Source organism: Rissa tridactyla, chromosome 2 (assembly GCF_028500815.1).
Source record: "Rissa tridactyla isolate bRisTri1 chromosome 2, bRisTri1.patW.cur.20221130, whole genome shotgun sequence".
In the NCBI taxonomy this organism is placed as follows: Eukaryota; Metazoa; Chordata; class Aves; order Charadriiformes; family Laridae; genus Rissa; species Rissa tridactyla.
Genome location: NC_071467.1, coordinates 142,898,424 through 142,926,270, shown reverse-complemented (window position 1 = coordinate 142,926,270; position 27,847 = coordinate 142,898,424). Strand labels below are relative to the sequence as shown.

Below are 27,847 nucleotides of genomic sequence, written 5' to 3'. Positions count from 1 at the left end.
GCTGATTTATAGGTGTATACCATGTGGTGCTTGCCAAGCTTCAAAACGTGGCTGTGGCAAAACGAGGTACAAGACTTGCTCCTGACTCTCCCTATGCTGTTCCTCCTGGCCTGGAGTGCTGAAATCTGTACTCCTGGCTTTCTTTCCTACAGCTGTTGCTCCTTTAGAGATGGTTCATACTTCTTGGACTCTGAATTGAAACATCCGGATTGCTTCCTACAGCAGGAACTCTGATGGGTCACAGCAGCTAACTGACCCTGCCGTTTTTTTTTATGGTGATCTTCATTCTGATTTGTGTTCCTTTCTGTCTGGTACAGGGCTGTCTCAACCAGAGACTTATCTTCTTGGTTCTCCTGAGCCTTTGTTTGCAGCTATCCATAAATGGTTCTTGTTTTGTAAATTCATAATTTAATTTTTAAGTATTTTTTTGTACGTTTCAGCATGTCCTGTGAAAATGTAACTGTTCTTAACTTCTTTTAACCTTCAAAATATCATCTTTATTTTATATGCATCTTTTACTCCATATTATCACGTTCTCAGTAATGCAACTAAATTCGTCTTTGTGTTTTGATGCATTTGTTTTATAGCTGAATCCATTTTCTGTAACTAGTGGAACAAGTGAAGCACAGGCTTGCATCTGTCATGCCTGCATTGCTTGTTTGCATTCCTGCCTTAAAAATAAATCTATTAATAAAAGCTGATTTGCTTTTTAATTAGTGATGCTGCATTGAGTAGCTGTAGTCTTTTGGGAAAAGCACCCTTATTTGTTTTCTCTCTTCTTTCCTCTACTTACAGTGTTAGAGGTAATACTGATTTGTATGAGCATTCAACTTCAAAAAAACATCTTTGACAAAATAAAAAGATACTTGCCCCTGACCCATCATTCCTCAATCCGTGCAACACCAGTCTGAATGACAACATGGTTGTCAACCAGACAAAAACTGTCTCTATCTCTTAATCACTTTCAAAATCTTTTACTTCAGACAACTTGGAAGGCTCCTATAGTCAACTATGACCAGAGGGAGAAGGAACTTCCAGTTTGTTCTTATTCCATCTAATATTGCTACTCTTATTTGTTCTTCTCCCTCGGCACCTTTTCTTTTGCCAGGACCAAAAAGCGTAAGAAGAAAGCAGGCCCTCTTGTTGAACTTTGCATGCAGGGAACAGGAATATTCAGCCTTCTCCCACGAGCCTTCAAGACTTCAGCTCTTACCCATCTCAATTCTGAGCCTTCCTTGCTCCTACGAAGCAGGGCACGGTAGTCTTCTATGCATAATTGATGGATATTTTTGAAGGGAAACCTCAACCAACTAAGCCTTACCCCCACCACAACCTTTAAAAATGAGTTTTATCACTGTAATATTGAGTCAGAGAAAACAGTTGACTGTCAAGGTCACATGTAAGATATGTGGCAAAGTGTGGAGTGGAATTTGGTTATTAAGTTTCCTAGGACAGACCAATAATCTCTAAAAAATACGCTTAAGTTTCTGCAAAAAAAATGTAACTAGTTTAGTCTTAAAACTTCTGCAAAAATAGTTTAAAAGAAATGTAATTGATAGGAACTATTGAAACATATGGGATGGTGCAACACTGTTCTGTGCTAAATGCTCAAGAAGAGATCAGTCAACTTTATAGCACTCTAAGTTAAAAAAAAATTAACAAAAATCCCAAATCAGATATGATAAAACTATTGGATTTATTAAACCAAAGTTTTATTACTGGCCTCCTTAACAAGATGAAGTGCGCACTGAATTGAAGATGTTGAAATACAGTGTACGTTATCTGATGTTATCAGAAGTCTCTGGCACTTAATCACTTGTGGTATTAATTTATTCCTCTCCACACTGCAGTACTGACAACATTGTCATTAACTAATGGTTGCAGTTTTTAAAGTTGAATCTGTTTTTGTGAGGCGAATAATTTTGGCACTTAATGATTAATGTGAAAATTAATAATCTGAGTCAAAGCCGTAGGGTAGTTGTCATCTGAAGTCTTTGGTAAACATAAATATTTATAATTGAACTGATTACAGTTTTAGAATAATCTGAAGCACAGAGGGTAGGGAAGCATTCAGAACATGGAAGGATTAGGCAGCTCCTGTATCCCATCCACGTGAGGCTTACTGTACTTGAAGTGCAGCTGCTTGAACTTTGGCAGTAGCAGGGCATTGCGCACTGGCTCTTGCTAAGCAGTAGCTCCATTCATTATTGGTAAGATATAAAACCAGATGCTTCTTAGTAAAGCATAGTATCTGAACAGTATGATAAAAATGCTTTGGGTTTTAGGTTACAGTTGTGTTGTTGATGTAGGCCTCCCTGGTGGGCTTCTGTTTTCTTTCCATCGTGTGATTGTATAAACATCTGTGGCGTGGACAAGAGGTTTGTGGTCCCCTTTTTTGTGGGAGATGAGTGTTGAATCACATGGCCAGTCCTGCATCCATATGTGACAAATGTGTGATTACGTGATGTAGGGGAAGCTGTGGCATGTAAGCGGTGTGTAAATAGAAGTGTCTCACCAAAAGGTTGACTGGCATAGACTTGTGCACAGGAATTGGGCAATTAAACCATGATAGTATATCCAGCTATGATGAATTTTCGTGTCTTGTTTCACCTATCATATTGACTCACTGGAGTCTGGAGAAAACACTCTTTTACTCTGAGGTGCATACCTACTATGGTAGTCCTTTTAATTTTATCGGTCGTTACTGGAAGCAAATGTAACTAATATCATGCCTTTGAAATCTGTCTGCTACTCGCTGAAATTAGTGATGCCGCTGATGTAGAGTTGAATTAAAAATACATTTCAACAGACATGCTAAGGAGGAAGCGATGCTGTTTAATGTGGTTGAGAAGTTGCTATTTTTCATTTCTCAGTCAGCGAACAAGCAGGTGTAGAGCAGACAGAATAATGTTATGCCAAATTAAGGTCGTCTTTTACACATGGCATTGAGAATTGATTATTTAAATTAGACTTTTTAGTTATCAGACATTAAATATGGCATCAGCATTTCACTTTGTCAGTCTTGTCACTTAAAGTAATGATTTGATAATATGCACAACTGTGAACAGTAAACGCAGAATCTTTATCAGTGTGTTAAAATTCATGCTAGAAGAATGTCACTTTCATATCTAGTGTGTGTAATTTATTGTCTGATGATCCATATGGTTCACATACGGCAAAAAAACATGCAAATATTGTAGGGATGAAGAAAACACTTTTCCCAGAGTCTTTAAAATTGGTGAGGCACCAGTTGCCACCTTGACCTAGTTCAGCGTGGAACTGAATTGATGAAAGTTAGAAAAGGAGATTTAATTGAATTGAATTTATTTTTACTTTTGCCATTCAGGAGAAAAAAATCTGAAAGAGTCTTCCACTTATTGAACATCAGCAGACGACTATAACAGATCATAAGGGAGTGTCTTTATGCTCAGTTAATTAAGCACACCTTCCTCATTGCAAATGACTGTAGTAGTACCCAGAGGGGACAGAAAATGATTAAAAGAACATCAAAGAGAATAGAAGTTAGCAAATTAACACTTTCCAATCTCTTTACTTTGCACTTCTGCTGCAAATAAGTGGAAAAATCTGTATCTTTTTTAAAAGTAATGATACGATGTGCATTCACAGTGGTTGTAATTGTGTGCATTTCTGTGTGACATTGTCTTTGGTAAGACTCTCACATAAGGAGTGCAGGAGCAAGTTAGAAACCTTTATAAATGTGTTTTGAGTGAATTATTTTAAATTTTTTTTGGAGAGAACTCGGTTGGTTCCAGGGAGGCCAGATAGGTGAACCTTTTATTGAGATAAAGCTTATTATGATCCTGAAAATCACTCTGATTCAAATGACTAGTAATTTTTTATTCAGATAGGATCCTTTATTCCTAGGGATGCAAATTCATCTCAAGTCAACACTTTATTCCTGGAATTTCTTCTTCTGACAATTTAAGCAAGAGAGTCTACAAAGCTTTGACCTAAAAAGTCCAGTATTTCCCCAGGACATTGTTAGGAGTGAAAAGTTGGATTTCCTCTCACGGGTATTATCCTGGTTGGGAGGAGTGAAAAGAATAGCAAACCAACAGTGAGAAAAAAGATTATGCCTGATGAGCTTTTGACATGCTAGCAGAAGTCACACAGAGACATTTCTCATTGCTTCTGTGATAATACATACTACCAGGTAGTTTTTTCTTATGTTAAAACAAATAGATCTAAAACTCCCAAACAATCTGGTAAACCAAAATGTAACTGAGTGTTGTGGTCGGTTGTCTTTATTTCTGTCGTGGTTTTGGCCAAATCGGCCAATGGCCGGCAACAGATGCTCTCCCCCAACCTCTCGTACACGGGGAGGAGGGGGAGAGATGAAGAGAGATCTATGAGTTCAGAAGAAACTAAACTACTTTAATGAAATACTAATAATGAAATAAAAAGGAAATAATGAAATAGATACAGTATATACAAAACCGTGTTAAGCTCCCAGGATGATATCACTGGCAGGCACTGGGGAAGTCCCAGGCTGGACTCAGCAACGGGTGGGAACTGGGTTCCACAGATGGAATCAGGAACACACGGATCGGGATCAAAGGCAGATGAACAGACAGGGTCCTCCTCGGACGTTGGCCATTGAAGGAAGAGAGTTGACCCTTTGATCCCTCAGCTTTTATACTGAGCATGGGGCAGCTGGGATGGAGTACCTCTGTTCGTCAAATTTTGGTCACCTGTTCTGTCCGCTCCTCCCTGCAGGTGGGACGCCTCTACGCTTTTCTGCTTCCAACCCTCCAATGGGGCAAATAACAAAATTAGCTGACCTTGGTTGTTATAGCAATAAGTATAAGCATGACCCTCTCTGCGTACCGTTCCTTGGCACAAACTCTGAACGAACCATTTTAGACGCAACATGCTGTTAATTTCAGAGGGTTAGAAGAGGCCTAGCTAAGAAATAAAATTACTGAACAGAAAGTTCGTTCTGTTTTACCTCAAACCAGGACAATTTCCAAGGCTGTGAGATAGTACTGTGGGGATTTATTACCTCCTTTTGCCTTTGTAAATAGCCAGTAATTCATAGAAGCCTGTAATATCCTGTGGATGGTAGGGAGAAGTAGACTGGTTGCAAGCATGAGGTGAGGTGTCCTCGTCTGGGTTTCTTTTACTGGTATTTTTATATTTGATGGCCTATTAAGACTGAGTATGATGTCGATTAATGCTGAATACACACAAGGGGAATTCAGATGATACATACAGCAAGCAGGAGAATTTGTGTTATCATTGATGAGTGATAATAAAACTTGTGCAGTATTGTGTATTACTTCTTGAAAATAACTATGCTAATACAACAATATGAGCTTCCTAAAGGACTGGCACATTAATCCAGTCTTGCTTTTAGCTTTCTTCTCAACTGATGTGAACTCCTGGTCCAGGTTAGCTTAGCTCCATTTGCAGTCCCTCGCTTCAGAGAGAGCAGAGACGAGAGTTTTGTGCATCTTCTGTAGACTAAAAGGTTCCATGTAGCTTTCTACTTCTGTATCTAGGGCCAGGTCCTTTATTCCCACAATACAACACGTGGTAAGGGAGTTCAAATGCAGGAAAGCATTCAGAAATCCTTCTCTGCCATCAGGGAAAGACAGTTCCTGACTTTAAAAAGCCTCCCACAGGCCTCATTAGTCTGTTCTCTTGGGCAGCAATTTTCTTGTCATATGAGGTCCTTGATGCCTCAGCAGACGCTGTGTGGAAATGGTACATCTTCTGGAGAATCTCTCTGTGCATGTCAAGAGTTTCTTTCTGCTTTTCACTTACCCCAGTATCCTTTGCCAGAAACTCTCTACTATCCCTGGGAATGGAGAACAACTATGTGGAGTCATCTGAGCACTTCTACACAAATCACCTGTACATGAGGAGGATCCTTTATCATTAGACCAATCAGAGCTTTCTGAACCTAAGTCAGAAAGTGTTAATTCCCATCACTGCCACGTGTTGGATGTGTTTTGCATGGCCTGTGTCAGTGTTTAGTTTATAAGCTCATTTGGATGAGAAGAGCTCAACATCCTACGTGACATTCAGAGGCCAACAAGATAGTGAAGCATTCTGCTGCACACGAGCCATCTTGCAGCTGTTAGATGTGTGTGTGTGATGGTCTAGGTTGTACACTTACCCAGGCCCATGAAAACCACCATGAAAGCAGGGCTATTCCTCCAGGCAGCTGGCAAGTCTCTCAGAAGATGTAATTGGTTTAAACAGGCATTTGGTCAAATGCTGCATGTAGCTCAAGTGGCTATCCACGCCTTATACTTGAAAGACTGTGTAGGTGCTAATGTTTTTGTGGACTCAACTCCTTTCTCTTCTAAGTTTTAAGAACTGCTAATATTCTTTTAATATCACAGTCCACAAACCCCAAATTAGCTTTGACCTGCATGCATTTTTCTCACTGACAATGAAAATTCTTCATGAAAATAGGTTGCTCATTAAAGTGAAAGCTGCATAACTGTTAGGGGAAAAAAAGGTATTTTTTTTCATGGCTATAATAAATAAGCAGGGCCTGAAGCACAAGTATTAAATTTCGTTTGGTCTGGATATAAAGTTGAGACTCCTAATGTAAAGCCTTGCTGAAAACCTGACTTTTAGAGGCAAATCCCATTCCTGTTTTCTGTCTTTTCCAACTCTTATCACAATGACCCTTGTCATTTTGCGAGTCTTTCATTTTATCACCAAAACCTCTATTCTTACTAATAAGCTACAAAGTGTACACAAGTGATGTCCTAGTTTGTTTATTACGGGTTATTTGACACTTATACAGCCTTGTGTAGGACCGTGCAAAATTAAAATTGCTAACATGAAAGCTCAAGAATCAGGCATCTGTATCGTTTCTACCCTCACAACCAACCCGTTGAAATGCATATGGAATTTGCCATTGACTCCTTTTAGAGTTTTCCTCTGGTTCACAGGGCGACCATCCTGTGCCCTTGGGGAAATGGCAGTTCAGTTGCTTGTTCAAAATGCCCCAGCAGAAGCCCCAGGCTGAGGTTTCTCACAGTGATCAGAATTGAGCAAGCTGGAGGAAGGGGCAAGTAAGGTCAGAGTACGACCGTGATAGGTGGTATGCTGATTTCAGATTGGATATACAAGTACGAGGTGACGGTACCTTATCTAGCATTCATTTCTGTCCTTGTGAAGGCAATGCAGATAGCTTTGAAGGAGAATGGGTTTCTGGGAGAGGGCTTTCCTCAAAGACAGGGGAGGGAACTTGGCTGTGAGAAGGCAGAAGTGTTTCCTGGGGTGTCAGAAATGGTTCTTCCCAAATCGTCTTTTCTTTTTGTGGAGTGGGGAACCCTTGAGAATGGAGAGCTTCTTCTACTGTTGTCTCTTCCCAAGCAATCCCAAAGGGCCTGTGATTTGCAGAATGCTCTACTGACAGGTGTTAAGCTCATGTTTTCACTTAAATCTTTTCACATTTAATAGTACCAAGGAAAAAAGAAAGGTGAAGAGGAAAAGAGAAAGCAACAAAACAATGGCTGAGTTTACCCTGTAATGAATTCAGGGAGACTTTTTCTCCTTCTCTTTCATGTTCCTCCTCCCAGGAGGCAGTAATTGATATAGTGTATGTGAGTGAATTAATTGACTTTTGTGGAAGTACTGGATGAGTACAGCATGTCTACAAGTTTGGAATAAAACTACGTTCCAAAGCTGTCCTCAAGAGTAGACGTTTTTTCTGTTTAGCTAGGAAATTGTTGTGTTTTTTTCTTAGCATGTTGTGTCAAATCACTTGATTCTTTACATTAAAGCCAAATGAAAGCCCACATTAATAAATGTATTTTGAGTTATAAAGATTACAGTGCTGTAAGATAACATGATAATTGAAATTTCTTTGCATATTTAAAAATAATGTTTCAAGTTAAATGCCATTGATTTAGCCTAGCAAACTGGATATTTTCTCTATCTTTTTATTAAAAAAATACTAATTTTAAGGCATTTAATAGAATTTAGTTTATATTTTAAGGCTGTAATGAAAGCTGTTTCTGCTTCCTGCCCTTATTAAAATAGTTTTTGTGTACCATGAGTTCCATTTTAACCACAATTCAAAAAGGAATGTGCATGTTACTTATGACTTTCCTGCTATTCTTTCGTTTCTGTATTTTGCTCTTAGGCTTCCTCAGCACATTGTTAGACCCAACCCTGGCAAGAAGGTGATTGATATGGCTCTTTGTGCCCTGGCTAAATAGCTAAACATACAGTGTATTGTGTCTGCACTTGGGAAAAAAATGAAATGCAATTAAATTCATTTCAACTTCAGTAACATGACATTTCTGTTTCTTTCATGTCAGCCTTTATTCTCTCCTATAATCAGATTTTGTAACCCCTTTTATAACGTCTCCTCACTTCAGCAGTCACTAAATAGGATGCTTGTGTTGCAAGTTAATTAGAAATTCTCATGTGCCCGAGTTGACTTTTCCCAAATCTTTGGTGTGGTTTCCACAACTTCCGACAGAGCATGTTTCATCGGCTGCTGAGCTGTGACAAACAGGGTCCACTCTTGAATCCTTCATGTTTGGCTTTGCAAAGGGTTGTTGTGTTCCCATTTGGAAACTAGTATTTCTTAAAATATTTCAGGCAATAAGAGGGGTCCGTATATTTGGAGAGATTTTTCAAAACTGCAAAGAAAACTCCTGGGAAACTATCGTTCACCCTTTGTGTTGACAAAATCCATGAGGGTGATGCTTACAGCCTTTCACAGCAGGTGCCAATAAGAATGCAGGAGAATGATGGGAGAGGAGATGAAAAGGGGAGGACAAAAGATCTCCATCATCCATCTCTTTTGTTCATAAATGTAAATTACAAAAATACACAATATCAATGCTTAGCTCTAGGGAAAGCATTTGTAGAGTCCAGTGAAGGGTTAAAAGAAACATGGGAGATGAGTTAGGCTCCTGTCTGAATCTACCTTAAAGTCTATTATAATTAGGTTTCAAAAGTCATCTTTAGGTTCCGTGAGAATTACTATTTCCTAATGAAAAATACATAAGCAACTCCAATTAAAAAAAAAACAACAAAAACCAACAACTTTGAAGGAGAAAACCTATCACACTTGCACACTTGCAGATTTCTTTGGGTACACAGACATTATTGTTATATTATTAATTTCTTCTTTGTTTTAGCTCCAGTGTCCCATCCCCCAGCCTTATCTCCCCATCCCTATCCACCCTGTACTGTTGTTTCCTATAATTAGTGAAGATACACATCTGTCTTCAGGCTACCACCTAATCTCTAAGGCCATATGGGTAAATGGAATATAATTATAATTTGGTAGAAATTGAGCCGTCTGCACATGGTTGTATTGCTCTTGTTCTTTTTAAAGCAGGCAAATTGAATCTATGATATAGTAGGGCTCGGAGGCTGGGGTTAGTCCTTGCAAAGTACATATATTTTTTAGATGGAAATTTCATTGTGTTAAATTTGGGTGGGAATTACACCAGTTTGGGAGGAATTCTGACACAATGTTACCACAATATGCAAGCACCCTGCATATTGTGAAGAAATCACCTGTGGTTATATGCAAAATATTAACAGAGGTCATTTTTTGTCCCCCTCTTTTTCAGTTATTTTTATTTCAGTTGCTGCGAGGACTGTCTTACATCCACCAGCGTTACATTTTGCACAGGGACCTGAAACCACAGAATCTTCTGATCAGTGACACGGGGGAGTTAAAGCTGGCAGACTTTGGTAGGCAAGCAGTTAATTACAAGTCTCTTATAATGTTGTAGGAATGTCAGACAGATGGTTCCATTGATTTCTATTCCTACCACCCTATTCCTTAGACACACCTTCTTCATTGTAGATAATTGCACATTTTTCTCCTGAGCGAAGAAATTGATTATGGTCAACAACATGCTTGATTAAAAGGGAGCAAGTGAAAAACAAATATATACTCCAGTTCTCACCAGGAAGGTAATGCTGAAAGTATTTCAATTTTATTTACCATGAGACCTCTGAATTAGAATTCAAAACCTTTAAAAAGAAACGAAAAAAAAAAATATAGAGACACCGGAGGAAATACAGACTATATGAAGAGTACAGTCACTTTATGGAAGCAGCTCTAGAGTTGTGGAGATCTGGATTAACTTTCATAAAATGGTCATTGAAAGAGAATGAAGGACACAAGAATAAATATGCCTTCTAAAGAATAAAGGAAGCGAGGACCACCTGGACTGCTTTCAGTATCCATTAGGCCCTTATGGGGAAGCTTTATGTGGAGTATAAAGTCAGGGGAGATTGTCCACTGAAACGTTAGCCTTTTTTTCTGTTATTTAATTTTTTTTTTTAATACTTTCTGTTGGCTCTACCGGGGCAAGTACTCTTCCCTCTGAAAACCATTATGAATGCAGATGTGGAAAATGGAAATATTTTTCTTCAGTGTTTTTTACAAAATGTTGTAGGAATTTTTCTTTCCTGTAGGTCAATTTCTCAGCTACTGGTTCCAGCAGAACTTCTGAAGTAAGCTGAAAAAGTGACCTATCGGCTTTTTTAAAATGTCTTTTATTTTTATGTCTGCTATCCACATCAGGCTTCACATTTCATGCACAGCAGTAATGAGGAAGCCTTATGTGCTAATTGGCAATTTCACTGTTAATGCAGTCATGTTTTTTTGTCTTTTAATTAGCATTATTGCAATTAACAGCTCAGTGTGTATTTGCTATGCTGGAGAAGGGAACAGAACTTCAGGTGGACACAGTCCACAAGAACTTGATTGGCCTTTGGATTGCAAGGCAATTAGAGAAATAGTATTAGAAACAATTATTATTTGGTTTTACATACTATTTTCTGTTGCTGTTTTTCAAAACTTGGAAGATGCTAGAAGTATTTTAAAGATATTCTTAAAAAAACCCATTCCTGTGTGTTGCATTTTGCTAAGAGATTTCATCTCTTAAATATATGAAACGGGTGAATCATTAAGTGTTTTTGTAGCAAAATATGAGTTAGTCCTCTCTTGAAGGTGGTGTGCTGTTTGAGATGACTAGTTTTGTTGTATCATTTGTATGTATAAAACACTACGAGCTTGTCTGACTTCCAAATATCCCCATATTTTAAGTCCTTCAAGAAATTGTGATGATGGTGCTCTAGCTTCAGTGGATACCGAAAACTCTGCAGATGATCTTACAAACTCTTATATGTAAAATGTTTCATATGGTGGTTTGTTTTTGTTTTTGTTTTTTGGGGGGGGGGGGAGTTGCTGGAGCTCTGGTGGCTCAGGAGAGGGAAGCTGCAAATTTTTCAGCTGTGTTTTTAAGAAAACAAAAGAAAACCAACTTTCAGCAGCACTGTTAAATGCCTTGCTGGAGGTGTGAACCAATCAATGAAATACCCAGCTCAGACGTAGGTTGACCTCTCTCTGGTTGTGATGCCTGAGGTTGCCGTACAGCCGAGGAAAGGGTGGAGCATTTGGTTTTGCCCTGCTGTAGTAGGAAATATAACCATCACTTCTGGTGAAGTTATTGCCTCACTGCAGCACTAGGCTAAATATCCCAGTGATGACATCAGAGGCAGGATTTTCCTACCTTTGTGTTGGTGGGAATTTAAGGTTGACCATTGTGTATTATTTTGAGAGTTTAGAGACGTGGAAGTACAACCAAAAAGAAATACCCAGCATTAGACATATGAATGCATAATATTGTGGAGTGGATTTTTTTTCTCTTGTAAGTTTGTCCTGACCTAACAGAAACATCTGCATAATCTACTCTTACACACCGAGGGAAGATTATATATCTCAATTTTTTTAAGCTATATTTTCTTTCATGGCTCACGACCTCATAAAATTGAAAACCAGATGGGTTAAATTTCTCTTCTGAGAAGCAAGATGAAAAATTAGAAGTGATGAGGTTAAAGTCTAAAGGGTCGTGACCTCTTTCACTGGAGGCATGAGAAATGAGAGCACACCCGTGTGCTCTCTGTCTGTACCCCTGTGCATATTTACTTATTTAAATGCTGTGTTATTATAGCCCATATTCTGCCTTCCCAGTATGAATGGCTCTTCTTAAACAAGATGTAAAATACATTCCTCTTTCTCTTTATATTTGTCTCCCACGAGTGACTAAATTGCCATAATGCACTTGGAAAGGAAGTCAGTTTAGATTGTATTTTTGATTAATTACATGAGGAGCAGTTATGGAAATCAGAGAGATGGGTGTTTTGTTTCCAAGTGCACTCAAGGCAGGAGAGAACCTATCAAGAAATCAGTTCCTGTCAGAGAAAGGACTGACTTTGCTAGCACAATAAATATAAAATCCTAGAGCAAAGGCCTTTTGGTCTCTAAGGACAAGACCTTCAGATTTTGGTTTCATAAGTTTACAAAAAATCAACAGCGTGACCAAAGTTTTTCATTTGGCATCGAGTTTATTTAATCTCCTCAGTGTAGGATATCAAATACTTAAAAGCAGGCTGTAGTAGATCATAGTTCTTGAATAAACAAGGTAGAAGAAAGACTATTCATGCCTGCCAGTGCATTGCACTGCGGCTGAAGTGGAATCTTTGAATAACTGTGGGCATGTGTTTTTCTACAGCACGGCTCCCAGACATAGATACTCCACTCTGTGGGAGTGTCTTTGTTCAGATGAACGGCGGTTTGCTTTTCTGTTCATTGTGCTATGGCTGCTAGGAAATGAACATTTATGAGAAGCCTCAGCAGTCAGATGAAAAGGGAGAACAGAACATAGAGGCTTTATCAAATTAAAAATGGATGAGCTATAAAAAATGGCTTTCTTGAGAAGATATAATAGGGGAGGCTACATCTTGAATAATTGTTGCTATGAAAAATAGTCCTTGAACTCCATTCCTGCATTCTTTTTTCAATCTAATTAAAATTCCAGAGGAAATTAAAGTATATAAGGAATTCTCCTTATGGAATGATTAAATAAGTGCAAGAATTATTTTTGATCCTGTGGTGTGAATTTGGCTAACTGTCTATGGGTTTGTTTATATTCCCCCGCACATATGTCTGTCTTGAGTAGAAAAAAAGTATTATAAACCTTTAATGAGTAACATCATAAGCAATTACAAACTTACATGAATAGAGCCTTGTTCTTGATGCTAGTTACTGTACAGACTGGGCTGCATAGCTGTTCCTTAGCCTTTAGTTAGTAGGTTAATTTTTCTTTTCATGTTAATTTTTTCTTTTCATGTTAGTTTATCTTTTCACGTTAGTTTTTCTTTGCACTGTATGCAGATGCATTTGTTTGGCCTTTGGATGTGTATTGGCTTAAAAAAAGAAAATCTTTCAGCCTTTGTTTAGAGAAGTCACTAAGCAGTTCTAAAAGCAAGGTATGTTTCTAGAATAAATGCATTTATTATTATTTATACATGTGGGAATGGTTCAAAGCTGCACCATGGGAACTCTAGTCTGGACATTAGGAAGCATTTCTTTAGTGAGAGTGTGGTCAAACACTGGAACGGGCTTCCTAGAGAGGTGGTTGATGCTGCGACCCTGTCAGTGTTTAAGAGGCATTTGGACAACGCCCTTAATAACATGCTTTAACTTTTGGTCAGCCCTGACTTGGTCAGGCAGTTGGACTCAATGATTGCTATAGGTCCCTTCCAACTGAAATAGTTTATTCTATTCTACTAACTGTAAACAGTGTCAAATGGCTGTACTGCAGTGGACAGGAGCATGAACTCAAAGGTCAATCACTAAGAATGTTTTTTTTTTTCAAGAGTTAGTTGCAATCAGGTGGTTAGTAATCTAAGCAAAATAGTGATTTAAGCAAATATGTGATTTGTATTCATATTGAACAGTCATTTAAGAATTATTTGTTTATAAGAGGTATGTATTATAACCAATGCCATATGTCACTTCAGTGATTGGGTATTGGCATTTAGCTATTATGAATGCTGATATAAATGAAGATTGGCTAATCAGTTATGTTTGCATCCAGATTCTCATACTTAATAAGCTCCATCTCAAAGTCCCTAAATAGCTGATGACAATCAGGTAGGAGGTGGGTTCCACCTACTGTGTGGGACTTTCCAGGAAGGATTTACTCTTTCTGTGCCTTGTTTCTTATTCTCTGTCCCAAAACATTTGCTAACAGCCTAATATTCTGACTCTTCCAGGGACAATGTGGACATTGAATCTGATCATAGTATGGTTACTTCTACATATCCTTTAGTTGCAATAATTTTGTGCTTTCTCAGTTAAAAAATATATAATTATACTTATTAGAAATTTTTTGGATAAAAAATTCACATAGCTTTAGAGGGTAGGCACTTGACATCACCTTTCGATGCATTAAGAAAATCCTCAGGGCATGGGTGTAGAGAACAAAACTTTTAAACTTGACTAGGGTGTGAGGCAGTTGTAGTATTTCTGAAGCTTTAAGAGAAACTGGCCAAATTAATGGTAGGGCCCTGTCCTGCTTTATCTGTGAGCTGATTAACCTGCATCTGAAGATTGTATTTCAGTGGATTACTTATTTGTGAAACTTCCCTGCAGCTGCCTTTCCCATTTATCTTTTCTGCTAGGCCTGCAGTACAAGTGAACTGCACAAAGTGGGTGGATAAGAAGTTTGAAGACCTGTTTGGTCTCTATTTTGGATTGTGAAGTTGTTATAAGTTCAAGTACCTCCGCGGTAGTCACATCTTTTAAGTGGGATGCCATTCTTTTTAGTATGTACACTGACCTTCTCACTATGCCATGGCTCCACATGGCTCCAGGGCCCAGTGTATGACTATGACTGTGCAAGGTACCTGGGAGGCAGAAGTGCAAAATATGATTTCAAAGTATGAAACAGCAGGTCTAGAAGGTATTATTAGCTTGACTATAATTTGCAAGGATAGGAAAACTTGCTGATTTATTATTATTGTTGTTGTTATTATTATTAAGACTTGAATAGACATTTCCCCTTCCCTCCTGTTCTCTGCCCTGATTTTTATTGGTTTTGGCCCTTAAGAAAAAATCTTCAAACTGCAGTAACATCACAACAAATTCTAGTGTTGTGGGCTGAGTGAGAAAGAGTACTAGGAATGTAGTGCTTTAGTGCTTGTTCCTAAAGAGAATCGCTCTCTCTCATCTGTGGGAGTGGGCTTTGGAGAGAAAAACAGCACAAGAATCTTCCTGGAAATATCTTTGCTTTACTCTCCCAAATGACACTGACCCTGAAGCTTTTCCTGTCAGCTTTTTGTTGTCTTTTGGGATCTCCTTGGATAGGGAAGGAGCTGCAGGAGGTCTGCATTGTGGTGGAAGTCCTGCCTTAAGCTTTCAGAGTTTTGTTATTGTAAAGCCCTGTGATGCAGTAAAAGAAAGAATCAAGTAAGTGTGATTGAGCCATGCATCCTTCTAGATACATAGGATGATTAATAATAGATAGCAGGAGCAAAGAGGCTTGAGGTTTGTAATAAAGAGAATTATACTCAATGGACTTGCATTTTAAAACTGCAGCTGAGTACTAAAGAGGATGTTTCCATGAATTTCCATATAGATTTTTCTGTGGGGAGCATGTTGGGGATATGCCACAAGGGACAAGACTGTTGCTGTATAGTTAGTTTACTGTTAAAATGATTAAAGATATGTTGACAACTTGAAAAAAAATGAGTTATTTTTTCACAGTAAGAATCCCATAAGGAATTTCTTTTTAATGTACCATATAAGATTCATATGAAAGGCTGGATGGCATAAAAGATTGCTTGCGTGCATAACTGGTATGTTTTTCTGTGTAAATGCTCCACAGAGTATCAGTTCTTGAAGATGCTGGGGAGCTGTCACGGTGCCTGAAGAGCTGGTACTTTATATTGTCAGTGATGCTTGATGAAATTGTTTGCAAAACTCCTCCGAGAGCATCTCTGGTTATGTAGGCTGGCTCCCTCTGGTCTTCCTGGCTTCATGCAAGCTTGAGGAGCAGTGAGCCGTGGCGCAATGGCCACCTGGCATTCAGGATGAGCTGCAGGAGCCGCCTGGGTCACCTCTGAGGCAGCTGACCCATGGCGGGTTCCTGCTGCCTCAGCAACAGGCCTTGTCGGGGCTGTAGAAATGGTGGAAGCTGTCTGGATTTTTGTTATCAGAGGCTGCTGCTAATAAAGGGAACCGGTTTATCCCAACTGTAGGTCCACAGGCTCCTCTAACACCCTGTCTGGATTGAACAGAGAAAGAACAGGGCATTTCTCTCTCGTATTCCTGTGAGAGGTTGCTGTTTCCCCAGGTGCAGCCTGGACCACTCCGCTAACAGCCTTTGAAATCTGAAGAATTTGTTCTCATAACCCCAAGGAAGGTCAGTAATGGGTTTCTTTGAGAGCTCTATTTGTATTAAATATCAAGACATGAAGACGACTTCAGTGACAATGATGTCATGAATAAGTTGAAAAAAAGAAAGTGGGAACCTGGAGAGTGAAACCTGAACTGCTCAAATCTGAGCTGGCTTGCAGGTCTTTGTAAAACACAGTTATTTCTGTAATTAACTGTAAATACAGTGTTTTCCATTGAGAGCAGAAGCTGATAATGCTGTTCACGGTGGCAGCTGGGCTGGAGGCCTGGAGCAGCAGAGCAGACGGTGTTCATTTGTCCTGGCATAACCTCGATCACACACTACCGAGTCAGTGGAAAAAGCCCTTTCCTTCCCCGTTGCTTTCTAGATCCAGGGAAAGGGAAGCCAGAGCTTAGAAATGGAGCTGGTAGGTAGCGAGGGGACCTTCAAATCTTTTCTCTTGGAGGAAGGATTAAAGTTGTAGGCTGCAAAGGCTGTGGGTACTGTGGACCCAGAGACCCATGGCATGCTGCTGTGTTAGTTATTTGCTTTCTCAGGATGAAAGCCTTTCCCTCCAACCCCAGACCTTCCTTCTTAGTTTCTAGCAGTATAATTGGCTGCTGTCAGGGAGTAACCAAAGCTGCCTCCTTTCCCTCCCGTCGCTGGCATCACGTGCTGTGCTCGTGACCTTCTCTCATCTTGCCCAGATCTGTGGTGAAGAGGGAGAGGAGATGCGTAGGTGGCAGGAAATTTCAAGCGACAGCAGTGCAAAGGGGCAGATCAGATTTCTGGCATTTGGGCTGAAGAATTCCTCTATGCATTGTTTTAAAGGTGAAGATGTAGGAGAATGTGTGGTCTAGTGCCTCCATCTAATTTGCTTCATAGATCTAATGGTTTTATTGAGGTATCGGGTAAATCTAAATCAAAAATTACCATTGTGAGAGTTGATGCAGGAAGAGAACCTTATGGACAGAAATTGAGTTTCGTATTCTATGGAGAAAGAATAGATTTGACACAGGTTTACTATCTGGAGACAGCAATTTGCAAAAACTGAGAGGTTCTATTTTCAACTAAGACTTACACAAAGTAGAGCCACACTGAAATTTTCCCCATGTCAGTCTTCATTGATTGCTTTTTAACAGTGGAAATTAAAATTCTTTGAATATACCAGTCTTTTCAGGTATTACTAAAGTAGATTCTGTAACTTAAACTCTTCTCACTGAGCAGCACTGTGAAGGATTATTAGCTGAAAAGGAAATTTTTTAAAAAAAATTTTTTTTAAACCATTAAGGAGCTTGAGATTGGTGTGACTCACTAAACGGGTCCCCTGTTAAACACATCTCAGATTACTTAGGGTTCAGTCCAGTTTCCTTTTGTTACAAGTTAGAGTTATATTGAGCCTTCAAATAGGAGGAAAGCATCTTAATTACCCATTAAGGGCAATAAAGGAAGTTGGTTATGACACCATTAAATCAACTACGATGAAAAATCTGTTTCAGTGTTTTGTACTTAAGAAGAACATGGGATTTAGATGTCATCTGTACTGCAGCTAGCTCAGCGCTGACTGTGATCTTGTGTTATTATCAGAATCATGATTTGTTTCATTGTCATGTATTCCCCACCGAAGTGTCATGCAGGCTGTTAATCTGATAATTGCGCAAAGATCATGGAGAACTGTGATCTGCTCTCTGTACAAGAGAGATCCATCCATCCAAATGAATCTGTAGGTGTATTTAAAATCTGGGCAATAATGACTAGTGATTTTTTTAATTGAAAAAAAAGCCTTATTCAGTCATGTGACAATGTTCTCCTATTAGTTTTAAATGAGAACATTTTCTTTTCCTACACATTTTGCCTCTTTTACAGCCTTATTCCATAGCCTTTTGACTACTGTGGCTACAAGCCCCTGAGTTTAAAATATCGAACTTTCTTTAAAACTTTATTGTTCTGAAACTTCTTTGCTTGTTTCTAATATGGAAAACAACTACTATGGTCATGGTAGAGCTTTCAAATATAGCCAGCCTGGTTATCTCATAGTACAATCTTTGCTTTCATGGTCTGATTGTGGTTTTGTTTAATGTTTCCTTATTTAAGAGGACACACTGTATTATATAGTGAGAAAATGACGCCAAATTTTAAAATAATTTTGATTTCATTAATGTGTTAATAGTTATGCAGATTTATTTTACACAGGAAATAATCCGCTATGTGGAAATTAAGGGATAACTGGAAAAGGTGTGGATTAAAGAAGAAAGAATTCATCATCAGTCAGAACAAAAATATTGATATGCAAAGGAAAAGATTATCGTGAACAGAGACAGGCAGTTCATTAAGAGAAATGTGCCATTTAACGTGATATGAAATAATTCCGTAATTAAGATGGCATTTTAAAGAAGTGATAGCTGTGTAATTTGTAACATCATTTGTTTTGCCCCAGACAGTTTAAAACGTTACCTTACTGCAATACAGCCACTTTCTATCTAGGTAGTTTTTAATAATTTATGCAGGGTTTTTTCCTTCCTTCTGAAGGACATAGTGCTGGATATATTAATATATTTATAGATGCACAATCTGTACTGATGTAAATGAAAATCACGCTTGAGGGTCTACCTGCATTAAGATGAGAATTTCCCCTGCAGCAATTGGCCTTCATGATAGCCAGAAGAGGTCAGGCAGTGCTTGTCTTAGTAATACTTAACACTTCTCCAGTGACTTACGTTTCCAAAGAGCTGTACAAATAAATGTTAACTCCACATAGCTACCCTTATGTATGTTACAAATAACCAAACTTCACTTGACCTCTTGGTCTTACAATTTGAAGGACTCAAAGTTACCAATATTAAAAGTGGGAGATCAGGAATCAGCAGCTTTTTATCTGCGTGATGTGGGAACATTAACAACTGCTTTGCATGGAGAGGAAATGCTGCTGCAGGGACTTTTGTGTTCTGTGGTAGGGAGAGTGGCTGGTTAGATCTTCACCTTGTTAAAGGTGCCCAAGCTCTCCTTCAAGGTCAGTTCAGCTTTTCCCACCTTTCGTGTTTATGGCCTATAATACGTCAGATTATATAGCAATTTTTTTCTGTCATCACTGGAAATAAGGTAGAAGGAGACTTTTAGATGTCATCTCTTTTATTCCCACCCACAGCCATGAACATATTCATATCCTTCTTATTCCAGCACTTTTAAACTCATTTGGAGATCAGTTATATTTGCTTCTGTGGCTATATTTGTTTTTGAGGATATTTCATTGCAATGGTCTTCAAGTTAGGTATTAACTGCAGTGGGTTGATTTGATTGTAAAAGCAGATAGCAAGTACGAGGCACTAGAAGGGAAAAACACTTTATGTCAATACTTCACCACTGGTTTTAAGATCTGGACTCTTCAAGCAGGCTGGAAATTTGGTTCAGCTTTGAACTGTCTGTAGACCTTAAGAAATAACTAAATAAAAAAAAAAAAAAAGTGTGTGGGGGAGGGATAAGAAAAAAAGGCAGTGGCTCACTGAAATGTGATGTATAAACGCAAATGCCTAATTGCCTAATGTTAGCGTCTTGAATCTTTGGCAATTCTTTGCCCATTCTGTCTGGCAGTGCTCAGGATTACTGCCAGGTTCGCTACCCAGTTTGCAGGATGTGATGCTGAATGAGATGTGCTCACCTGTACTTATAATTTGCTCATACATGCAAACTTGAAATGGTAAATGGTTTAAATAAAACATGAAAAGTTTCAAACGTACTAATAATATGACAGTAGTATTTTGTCTGTGGTCACAATACTGTTAGGGATCCTTTGCTTAGAATCTGCAAGTAGTTTTTATCAAGCATTGCACGGAGAAGTACATTTGTTATCCTTAAATGGAATGAAAGAATAGATAAAAGAATGGCTTGGTTTCAGTACTAACAAACTGTCACTTGTTTCATTCAGTTACAATACAGGGTTCTGCAATTCTACTGACTTTCATAGAATCACAGAATGGTAGGGTTGGAAGGGACCTCTAGAGATCATGTAGTCCAACCCCCCTGCCAGAGCAGGCTCACCTAGAGCAGGTCGCACAGGAACGCGTCCAGGCGGGTTTTGAATGTCTCCAGAGTTGGAGACTCCACCACCTCTCTGGGCAGCCTGTGCCAGGGCTCTGCCACCCTCAAAGGAAAGAAGTTCCTTCTCATGTTTAGGTGGAACTTCCTATGCTCAAGTTTGTGCCCGTTACCTCTTGTCCTGTTGCCGGGGACCACTGAAAAGAGCCTGGCCCCATCCTCCTGACACCCACCCTTTAAGTATTTATAAGTGTTGATAAGATCCCCCCTCAGTCGTCTTTTTTCCAGGCTGAAGAGACCCAAATCCCTCAGTCTTTCTTCATAAGACAGGTGTTCCAGTCCCCTAATCATCTTGGTAGCTCTCTGCTGCACCCTCTCCAGCAGTTCCCTGTCCCTCTTGAACCAGGGAGCCCAGCACTGGACACGGTACTCCAGATGCAGCCTCACCAGGGCGGAGTAGAGGGGGAGGGTGACCTCCCTCGACCTGCTGGCCACACTCTTCTTGATGCACCCTGTCGTGGTTTAGCCTCAGACGGCAACAAAGAACCACGTGCCGCTCGCTCGTGCCTTCCAAACACAGGAAGAATCGTAAGAAAAGGCAAGACTCTTGGGTTGAGACAAAGGCAGTTTAATAGAACAGCAAAGGGAACAGGCAAACAACAACAACAACAACACGGATAGGGGAATATACAAACGCGATTACGGAACCGCCGCTCCCCCGCCGCTCGCCGCTCGCCGGCCGGACCCGGGCCGCCCCAGCCCGCTTTTAAGCAGCAACTTCCTGCCCCCTCCCCCGGCAGCTCAGGGTGGGCGTGGCTCACATGGCATGGAATACCAGGAAAAGTTAACCCTATCCCCACCGGAACCAGGACACACCCCAGGATGCCATTGGCCTTCTTGGCCACAAGGGCACATTGCTGGCTCGTGGTCATCCTGTTGTCCACCAGGACTCCCAGGTCTCTTTCAGCTGAGCTGCTCTCCAGCAGGTCAGCCCCCAACCTGTGCTGGTGCATGGGGTTATTCCTCCCCAGGTGCAGCACCCTACACTTGCCCTTGTTGAATTTCATAAGGTTTCTCTCTGCCCAACTCTCCAGCCTGTCCAGGTCTCTCTGTATGGCGGCACAGCCTTCCGGTGGGTCAGCCACCCCCCCAGCTTTGTGTCATTGGCAAACATGATGAGGGTGCACTCTATCCCTTCATCCATGTCATTGATGAGTATATTGAATAGGACTGGACCCAGTACTGACCCCTGGGGAACACCACTCATCACTGACCTCCAACTAGACTCTGTGCCCCTAATCACAACCCTCTGAGTTCTGTCTTTCAACCAGTTATCTATCCACCCCACTGTCCATTCATGAAGCCCACTCTTCCTAAGCTTCCCTGTGAGGATGCTGTGGGAGACCATGTCGAACGCCTTGCTTAAGTCAAGGTAGACCACATCTACCGCCCTCCCCTCATCTATCCATCCAGTCATGCCATCATAGAAGGCTATCAGATTAGTCAGACATGATTTCCCCTTGGTGAATCCATGTTGAGTACTTCTGATAGCTTTCTTTTCCTCCACATGCCTTGAGGTGACGCCCAGAACGAGCTGTTCCATCATCTTTCCAGGGATGGAGGTGAGGCTGACCGGCCTGTAGTTCCCCAGCTCCTCCTTCTTGCCCTTTTTGAAGACTGGAGTGACGTTGGCTTTCCTCCAGTCCTCAGGCACCTTGCCTGTTCTCCAGGACCGTTGATCCCTCACTCGATCCTCCTCAACCCAAGGGAAGTCGTCTTCTTTCCCTGTTAGGGGGAAAGAAGAAGCCCTTTTGTAGGGCTTATAGACTTCCATATAGACTAGATTTGGTCGTATAGCTCCAGTTTTGCCACCCTGGCCGTGGCATTTCAGTGTTTCAGTATCACTGTAGAGAAGGATGCCACATGAGGAATGTTTACTTTTTAACTGCATATTTCTAGAATCATACTCTTAAGGCACAGCCTTAATGCTCTTCTAATGTAACTTCTTTTAAAATGAAATTGTCTGTTTTCATTTCTTCTTTTTCTTTGACAAAATTGTATTAAGAACTGATTAGGTGGCTCTGTAGGAATACAGATGCCTGATTACTGATGCAAAGTCAAATAATCATTTAGACCTAAGCGTATTGGAATGTCTCTCACATAAAACTTTTCTTCTAAGATTTGTTATCCAGCTAATTTAAGATGACATATACATTAAATGAGTTTTGAGGAGCGATTCGATTGAACAGGTGAATCTAAGACTCCAGATATTCCTGTTGTAAGATATTTCTCTATAATACTGCTTTACAGAAGCAACAGTACTTACAAAGGTTTTCTTAATGATTTCACACTTGAAAGCAAAGTGAAAATAATCTTAAAATTTAGTGAAATCTCTGTCTCCTGTAGTTATTTTGTTCTCTGATGTATTTTAAAAAGCTTTGAAATAATTTGAGAAATTTTTTTTTCTGGTTTTGTTAGTTTTGCACCAATGATTGTACCATACTGTACTGGCGTTTTCAAATCATTTTTCTCTGACTTAAGCCAGAGCAGTCAGATGTGGTTTTAGATGCTGCGGGTGATACCTAGTATATGAATGTATGTACTAATGTGAGTAAGTTAGTGTACTAACTTTTGCACACGCAAAACCTACTGGAGTTGTCTGGCAGAACAGCCAAGACAGGGTTGTACCTGCTAAGGAAATACATAAGCTGCAGAGTATAACATACTGTACAAATGACAAAAATCAGCTGAGTATTTGTCTTATCTATAGATAGTCTGGCTCAGGTACTGGAGGCAGCCTGGATTAAACTCCATGATCACTAGAGAGCCGTTTGTGCCAGGCAGGGCAGCCGTGGCTCAAAAGGTGAGGGTGGATAATGGAACAAATGCAGCTGTGCCCTGCAGCGTAGAAACGTATGCTCGGGTGACATCTTAGCTGGAAGAGCAGGCACATCAAACTTAATTGGGTTGGCTGTGAAGTACAGGGGCCAGGAGTAGGTGGCCGGTAGTTGCAGAATTGTGGCGTTCATACATAGGTCAGACCTTGTCCTGTAAGAATTGATGGTTTCAATACCCTTGTGGTGACGGTTTTTCAAATTCACAAATTCCACTCCTGCAGGGTACTGTCAAATGGCAGTGTTGATTTATAAATAAAGTAGTTGTTAGATCTGCTTTTCAAAAGTACTGTTTGTTTGTGGATGCTAACGCTGTTCAAATACTTGCTTCTCCATGCAGCCCTGTTCTTGTTAAATTAACTGTCCTAGACCAGTTTCTGAGATCTAATCTGTTTGTAAATAAATTCACAGGTACGTGATTAGGCTTTTAGTAGCTGACCATGAGTTGAGGTATTCTCTTCATCAAAGTTCTCCAGATATTTTACCTCTAGATGGGAAACGATGGATCAGCAAAATTGTAGTATCCCACCGGAATAAATCACTCCATAGAGTAACATCCCAGTGGTCATGCGACTATCGATGCCTTTCATCAATGTCCCAGCACTCCACAGATTAATTGCACTGAGTTGTGGAGCACATTAATAGATGGAGAGAGCAGTATGTGTTCGCTGTGGCATCGCCTTGTCTCTGACAGTGTGCTATGGTCAGTTAAGAAATAAAATTACCTGAGTGTAAACAACTGGGATTAGGTGTTTGAATATAAATCTCTCAGTGAAACTTGGCTTTTGTGCTTCTGTTTGGTAGACTGTGAATCACTACAGTAGCGCCAAATTGTGCTTATTTAATAGTTCTTCAGCTGTCAGATTTAATACAACATTAAACTAGAAGGGTTTAAATGGTACTGCCACCCTGTATATGATGGTCCTGAATCTGGTATGCGTTCAGTCCTCTTAGCACCCGAATGGAGGCACTTTGTCTGCATGATGATTTCTAAAAAAGATAAGTCTTGCACAGCACAGAGGAAGTGTATTTATTTCTTTGACGGTATGTTGTATTTAGCCTGTCATGCAATATGTCAAGTACCTATGGCACTTTTATCAAGTGATAAGTTATCAAGGTACCAGCTGATAAGGGTTCGTTCATCTTTACTTGAACCCCAAATGGAGTCATACAAAAATGGCTCTTGCAGTCCTGCTTTTAGTTGTACAGACAGGGATCACGGTGAATTGTTAACTTCATACGCAATAGCCTGTAGTAAGTTGTTAACTTCTGTGGTCAGTGCTTGATGGGCTATTATACTTCACCAAATGGGACATCCTTAGTTCTCAGTTTGTCTCCATACAACAGTTTTCCCCTGGATCATTTATTTTTTCTTTTCTGAATTCCTTTGATTTGTTAGGTGAAAATCCTAATGACAGAGAAACATTTATACCTCAAAACGGTACAGGAGCAGTCTCTTATCGTTCTTGTCTTCAGCAATTTCATTGCTTATATGTCTTAAAAGTCCAAGTATATTTTTTTATTATTATTCTCTTCTAAACTCAAATCATTGTCCAGTATTGGGCTCATTCATTCCTAGCTGCTTCCCAGTTTTCTGTCTTTTCTCAGGGTGTATTAAAATATCGTGAGATGTATTACCTCTCATTTTCTGTGAAGAATTATTTTCTGCCTGTTTGTCCTTTCTAGAACGTCCTTCCTGCACTCTGCAGATCTTCCCAATTTAAAACCATCTGTTCAGCCATTGTTAACTCTTTGCTTCAAACCTAATAACTTCACTGTGGAATGAGTAATTCTGACATTTTCACTTCCAGCCTTATTAGCAAAGTGGTGTGTTCATGCTGGGACGTTGTTAGGAGTAGAGGGCATCATCTTCATATAGGTTGTTTTGTGAGACAACAAATTGAGGATCATTAACTAAAAATCTGGAAAGCAAAATTTAAATCGGTCAGCTGTTAAGGTATTGTGGGCACGTATACCGTATCCATAATGAATCCAGGTCTTTTCAGTAATGCAGAAGTTATCTTTGATGTGAAATTGCTGTCTGTCCTTGAGTTCTGTTAGCTTTCGCGTCCGTGTGAATGTTTACAGTGTTGGTGCAGATGGTTTCTTTTTTTTTTTTCCTACCCACACTGTTATTTTTCTGCTTCCAGACAAGCAGAGGCAGTTCGAACATATTCACGCTGACCCAGAAGGCCATGGGAATAGATATATTTTCCTGGTGTTGAAAATGGAACGTGTATTTCTTTTGCATTTCCGTACCACTTTTTGATTGGAAAACAATTTTTAGTGTGTTTCTTTCTGCTAATAGAGAATGAATGAATTTGTCAGTCATGGTACATGCTCAGCATCAGTGGGCTTTTTCAAAATGTGTCAGAAATTTTTTATAAGGATTTAAAATCAGGGAAATAAACAGCTTTATAGCTTGGATGGCTTTCAGTCAAATTAATCAAAGAGATCTTTTAATATACAACCAGCAGCTGAGCTCTTTCTCATATCCCACTTTTCCACTGCCTGTGGTCCTTTGGGTAGCTCAGGAGGCAGAGGAAAGAGGTGATGACGAAAGAGGTGATGCTGGAGTTGTTGAAAAAAGAAAAACACTTTTCACGAGGGCTAGAGTCGTTCTTTCTGGTAGTAGAAAAAGTAGTTCAGCATCTCCTGTTTCTGTAACTTGTGTTTGTCAGATTGACAGTTGAGTCCCATTCACAGACCAGAATAATTATCATCTGCGTTACTGTAAGTGATCATCTGAAGAAATACACGAGATAAGACTTGCATGGAAAACCAATCTTTTATTAGAACAACTGATACAGCTGGAAAAACCAGAGAGGCTGAGAGGCCCACATGCCTTTTGCCTTACTTATTGCTCTCTGTCTCTTGAAGACTGACTCCTGCACTCCAGTTCGGAAGACCAGTCATTGCTCAAGTGCATTTTGGGAATATTAATTGCAGAACTTAATTGTGCTCTCCCTGATAGTGGGTAACTTTTATAAATGAACAGCACTGCCATAATCTAGTGGCTGTATTAGGACTCAGACATAGGATATTGTAGGTAATTTATCTTACTTGAAAGGAATTTAACTCAGATGCTCTGGTAAAGCTGCATCTTAGAGACAAATGTGTTCAGCTAAAGAGCTGAGGGACCTAAAGGCTGCAGGATGCTTTTGTTTGCCGAGAACTGACTTGTGGGTTAGAGAGCTGACTGCTTCATTGAAGCAGTGTCAGTGCTTCCACCCATTTTACTTCTGTTTTGTTGTCATTTAGGTATTCACTGAATAAATATGCTTCTTTTGGAAAACAAGTAGCTGAGTAAATAGGTTAAGTGAAGATGACAGTTCATGATCTACAAGGGAATACATCAACAATATTTTAATATTGTTACCGAAACATAGTTATGGTTTTATAAGCTATTTACCTCAAACTCTAGGTAATTGTTATAATAAACAAAACAGGAGGCTAAAAAAGCAAGCATGAGAACTTTCTGAATCAAAGAAAAACAGCAAGAAGAAAACCTTCTTTTTTTTACAGTATGCCTTGCTAGAGCCCTTTTTGATATATCTAAATCAAAATAGTAAACAGGTCAATACATTTAAGGTATACTGGAAAGGGAAACCAAGCACACAGTTGGCGAGCCCTTGTTTTTGCAGTCGTGACTGGTCTCCTCATTTGCAGAATCGTATTCGCTGTGAACAAAGGCTTCCTGATTGTCATATGAACTTGACTAGAAAGCTATCCTGCAGCTAAAGAGATATCAAATATTAATATTTGTGCTCATATAGCCAAAGGTGCGTTTATTGAATAGATCTTGAGTCTGGATGTAGCTATGGCCTCTTGTAAAAGCAAAATACAACTTAAAAATTACTGTGATAAATCAGTGCAATGTGTTTTGTCAATAACTGATGCTAGGTAAAATGAGATATAACCTCTGAGACAAGATAAAAGATAAAACCAGATGAAGCAGAGAAAATTGTATTTACCAAGGAAGGAAATATCTTCTTACTTTTTTTTAAACTCAGAGTAGGAGGCAGCAGGAGGTTTTGTGTGTTAAAGACATAAATGTACATAGGCATAGATTATTCACCCTGTATTTTAAATACAGGGCATTCCAGGGTATCCTGAGCTGCTGTTTAATAAACGAGTTAAAAGAAAGTTGTGATTTGTGTCACAAGCACGGGTAGATGCTGTTGTGCAAGCCTTGCAGTATGTCATGCATCAGAACAGTTTCTTCTTTCAGTTTGGATAAATAATGGCCGTAGAAGTAAGTGCCTGGAGAACATTAAACAGTGTCTGTTCTTCCCATAATTACACACAAGTTCCCCAGTGGGTCTGACGCGGCCTGACTTTTAATAAGTGGGCCTTCTGCTTGGCTTCCTGCTTTCAAAATAAGGCTGCAACAGCAGGACACGTGTTGACCTTTTATCTTTTGGAAGACACGGGAACTGGAGGGGAGTTCACTGCTTGTCAGGAGGTCCTACCTCCACCTTTCTAGGCAAAAAAGTGCTCAGGCAGCAATATGTAAATATTGGGTTCTCACCTGGTGATCTCTCTCCATTTACCTTTTGGCTTTTATGCACACTAGCCATTAAGGTTTGAAGTTTTGATGATCCTCCATAAGCTCTGTCTTTTTAAAAGGAGATTGTCGCTCTTCCTGTAGTGTAGCCATGGAAACAGACAGGGAACCCTTAAAGAAAGTGATTGAACATGCTGTGCTAATTA

General features: G+C 39.7%; 1 protein-coding gene across 1 annotated transcript in view; it reads left to right on the top strand.

Annotated features, from left to right (window-relative positions):
- CDK14 (cyclin dependent kinase 14) overlaps positions 1-27,847 on the top strand; it is a 328,196-nt gene that overhangs the window by 155,596 nt on the left and 144,753 nt on the right. The window contains exon 8 of the mRNA XM_054190745.1: positions 9,582-9,705. Coding sequence (XP_054046720.1) covers positions 9,582-9,705 — 124 coding nt within the window. The remainder of the gene's footprint in view (positions 1-9,581; positions 9,706-27,847) is intronic.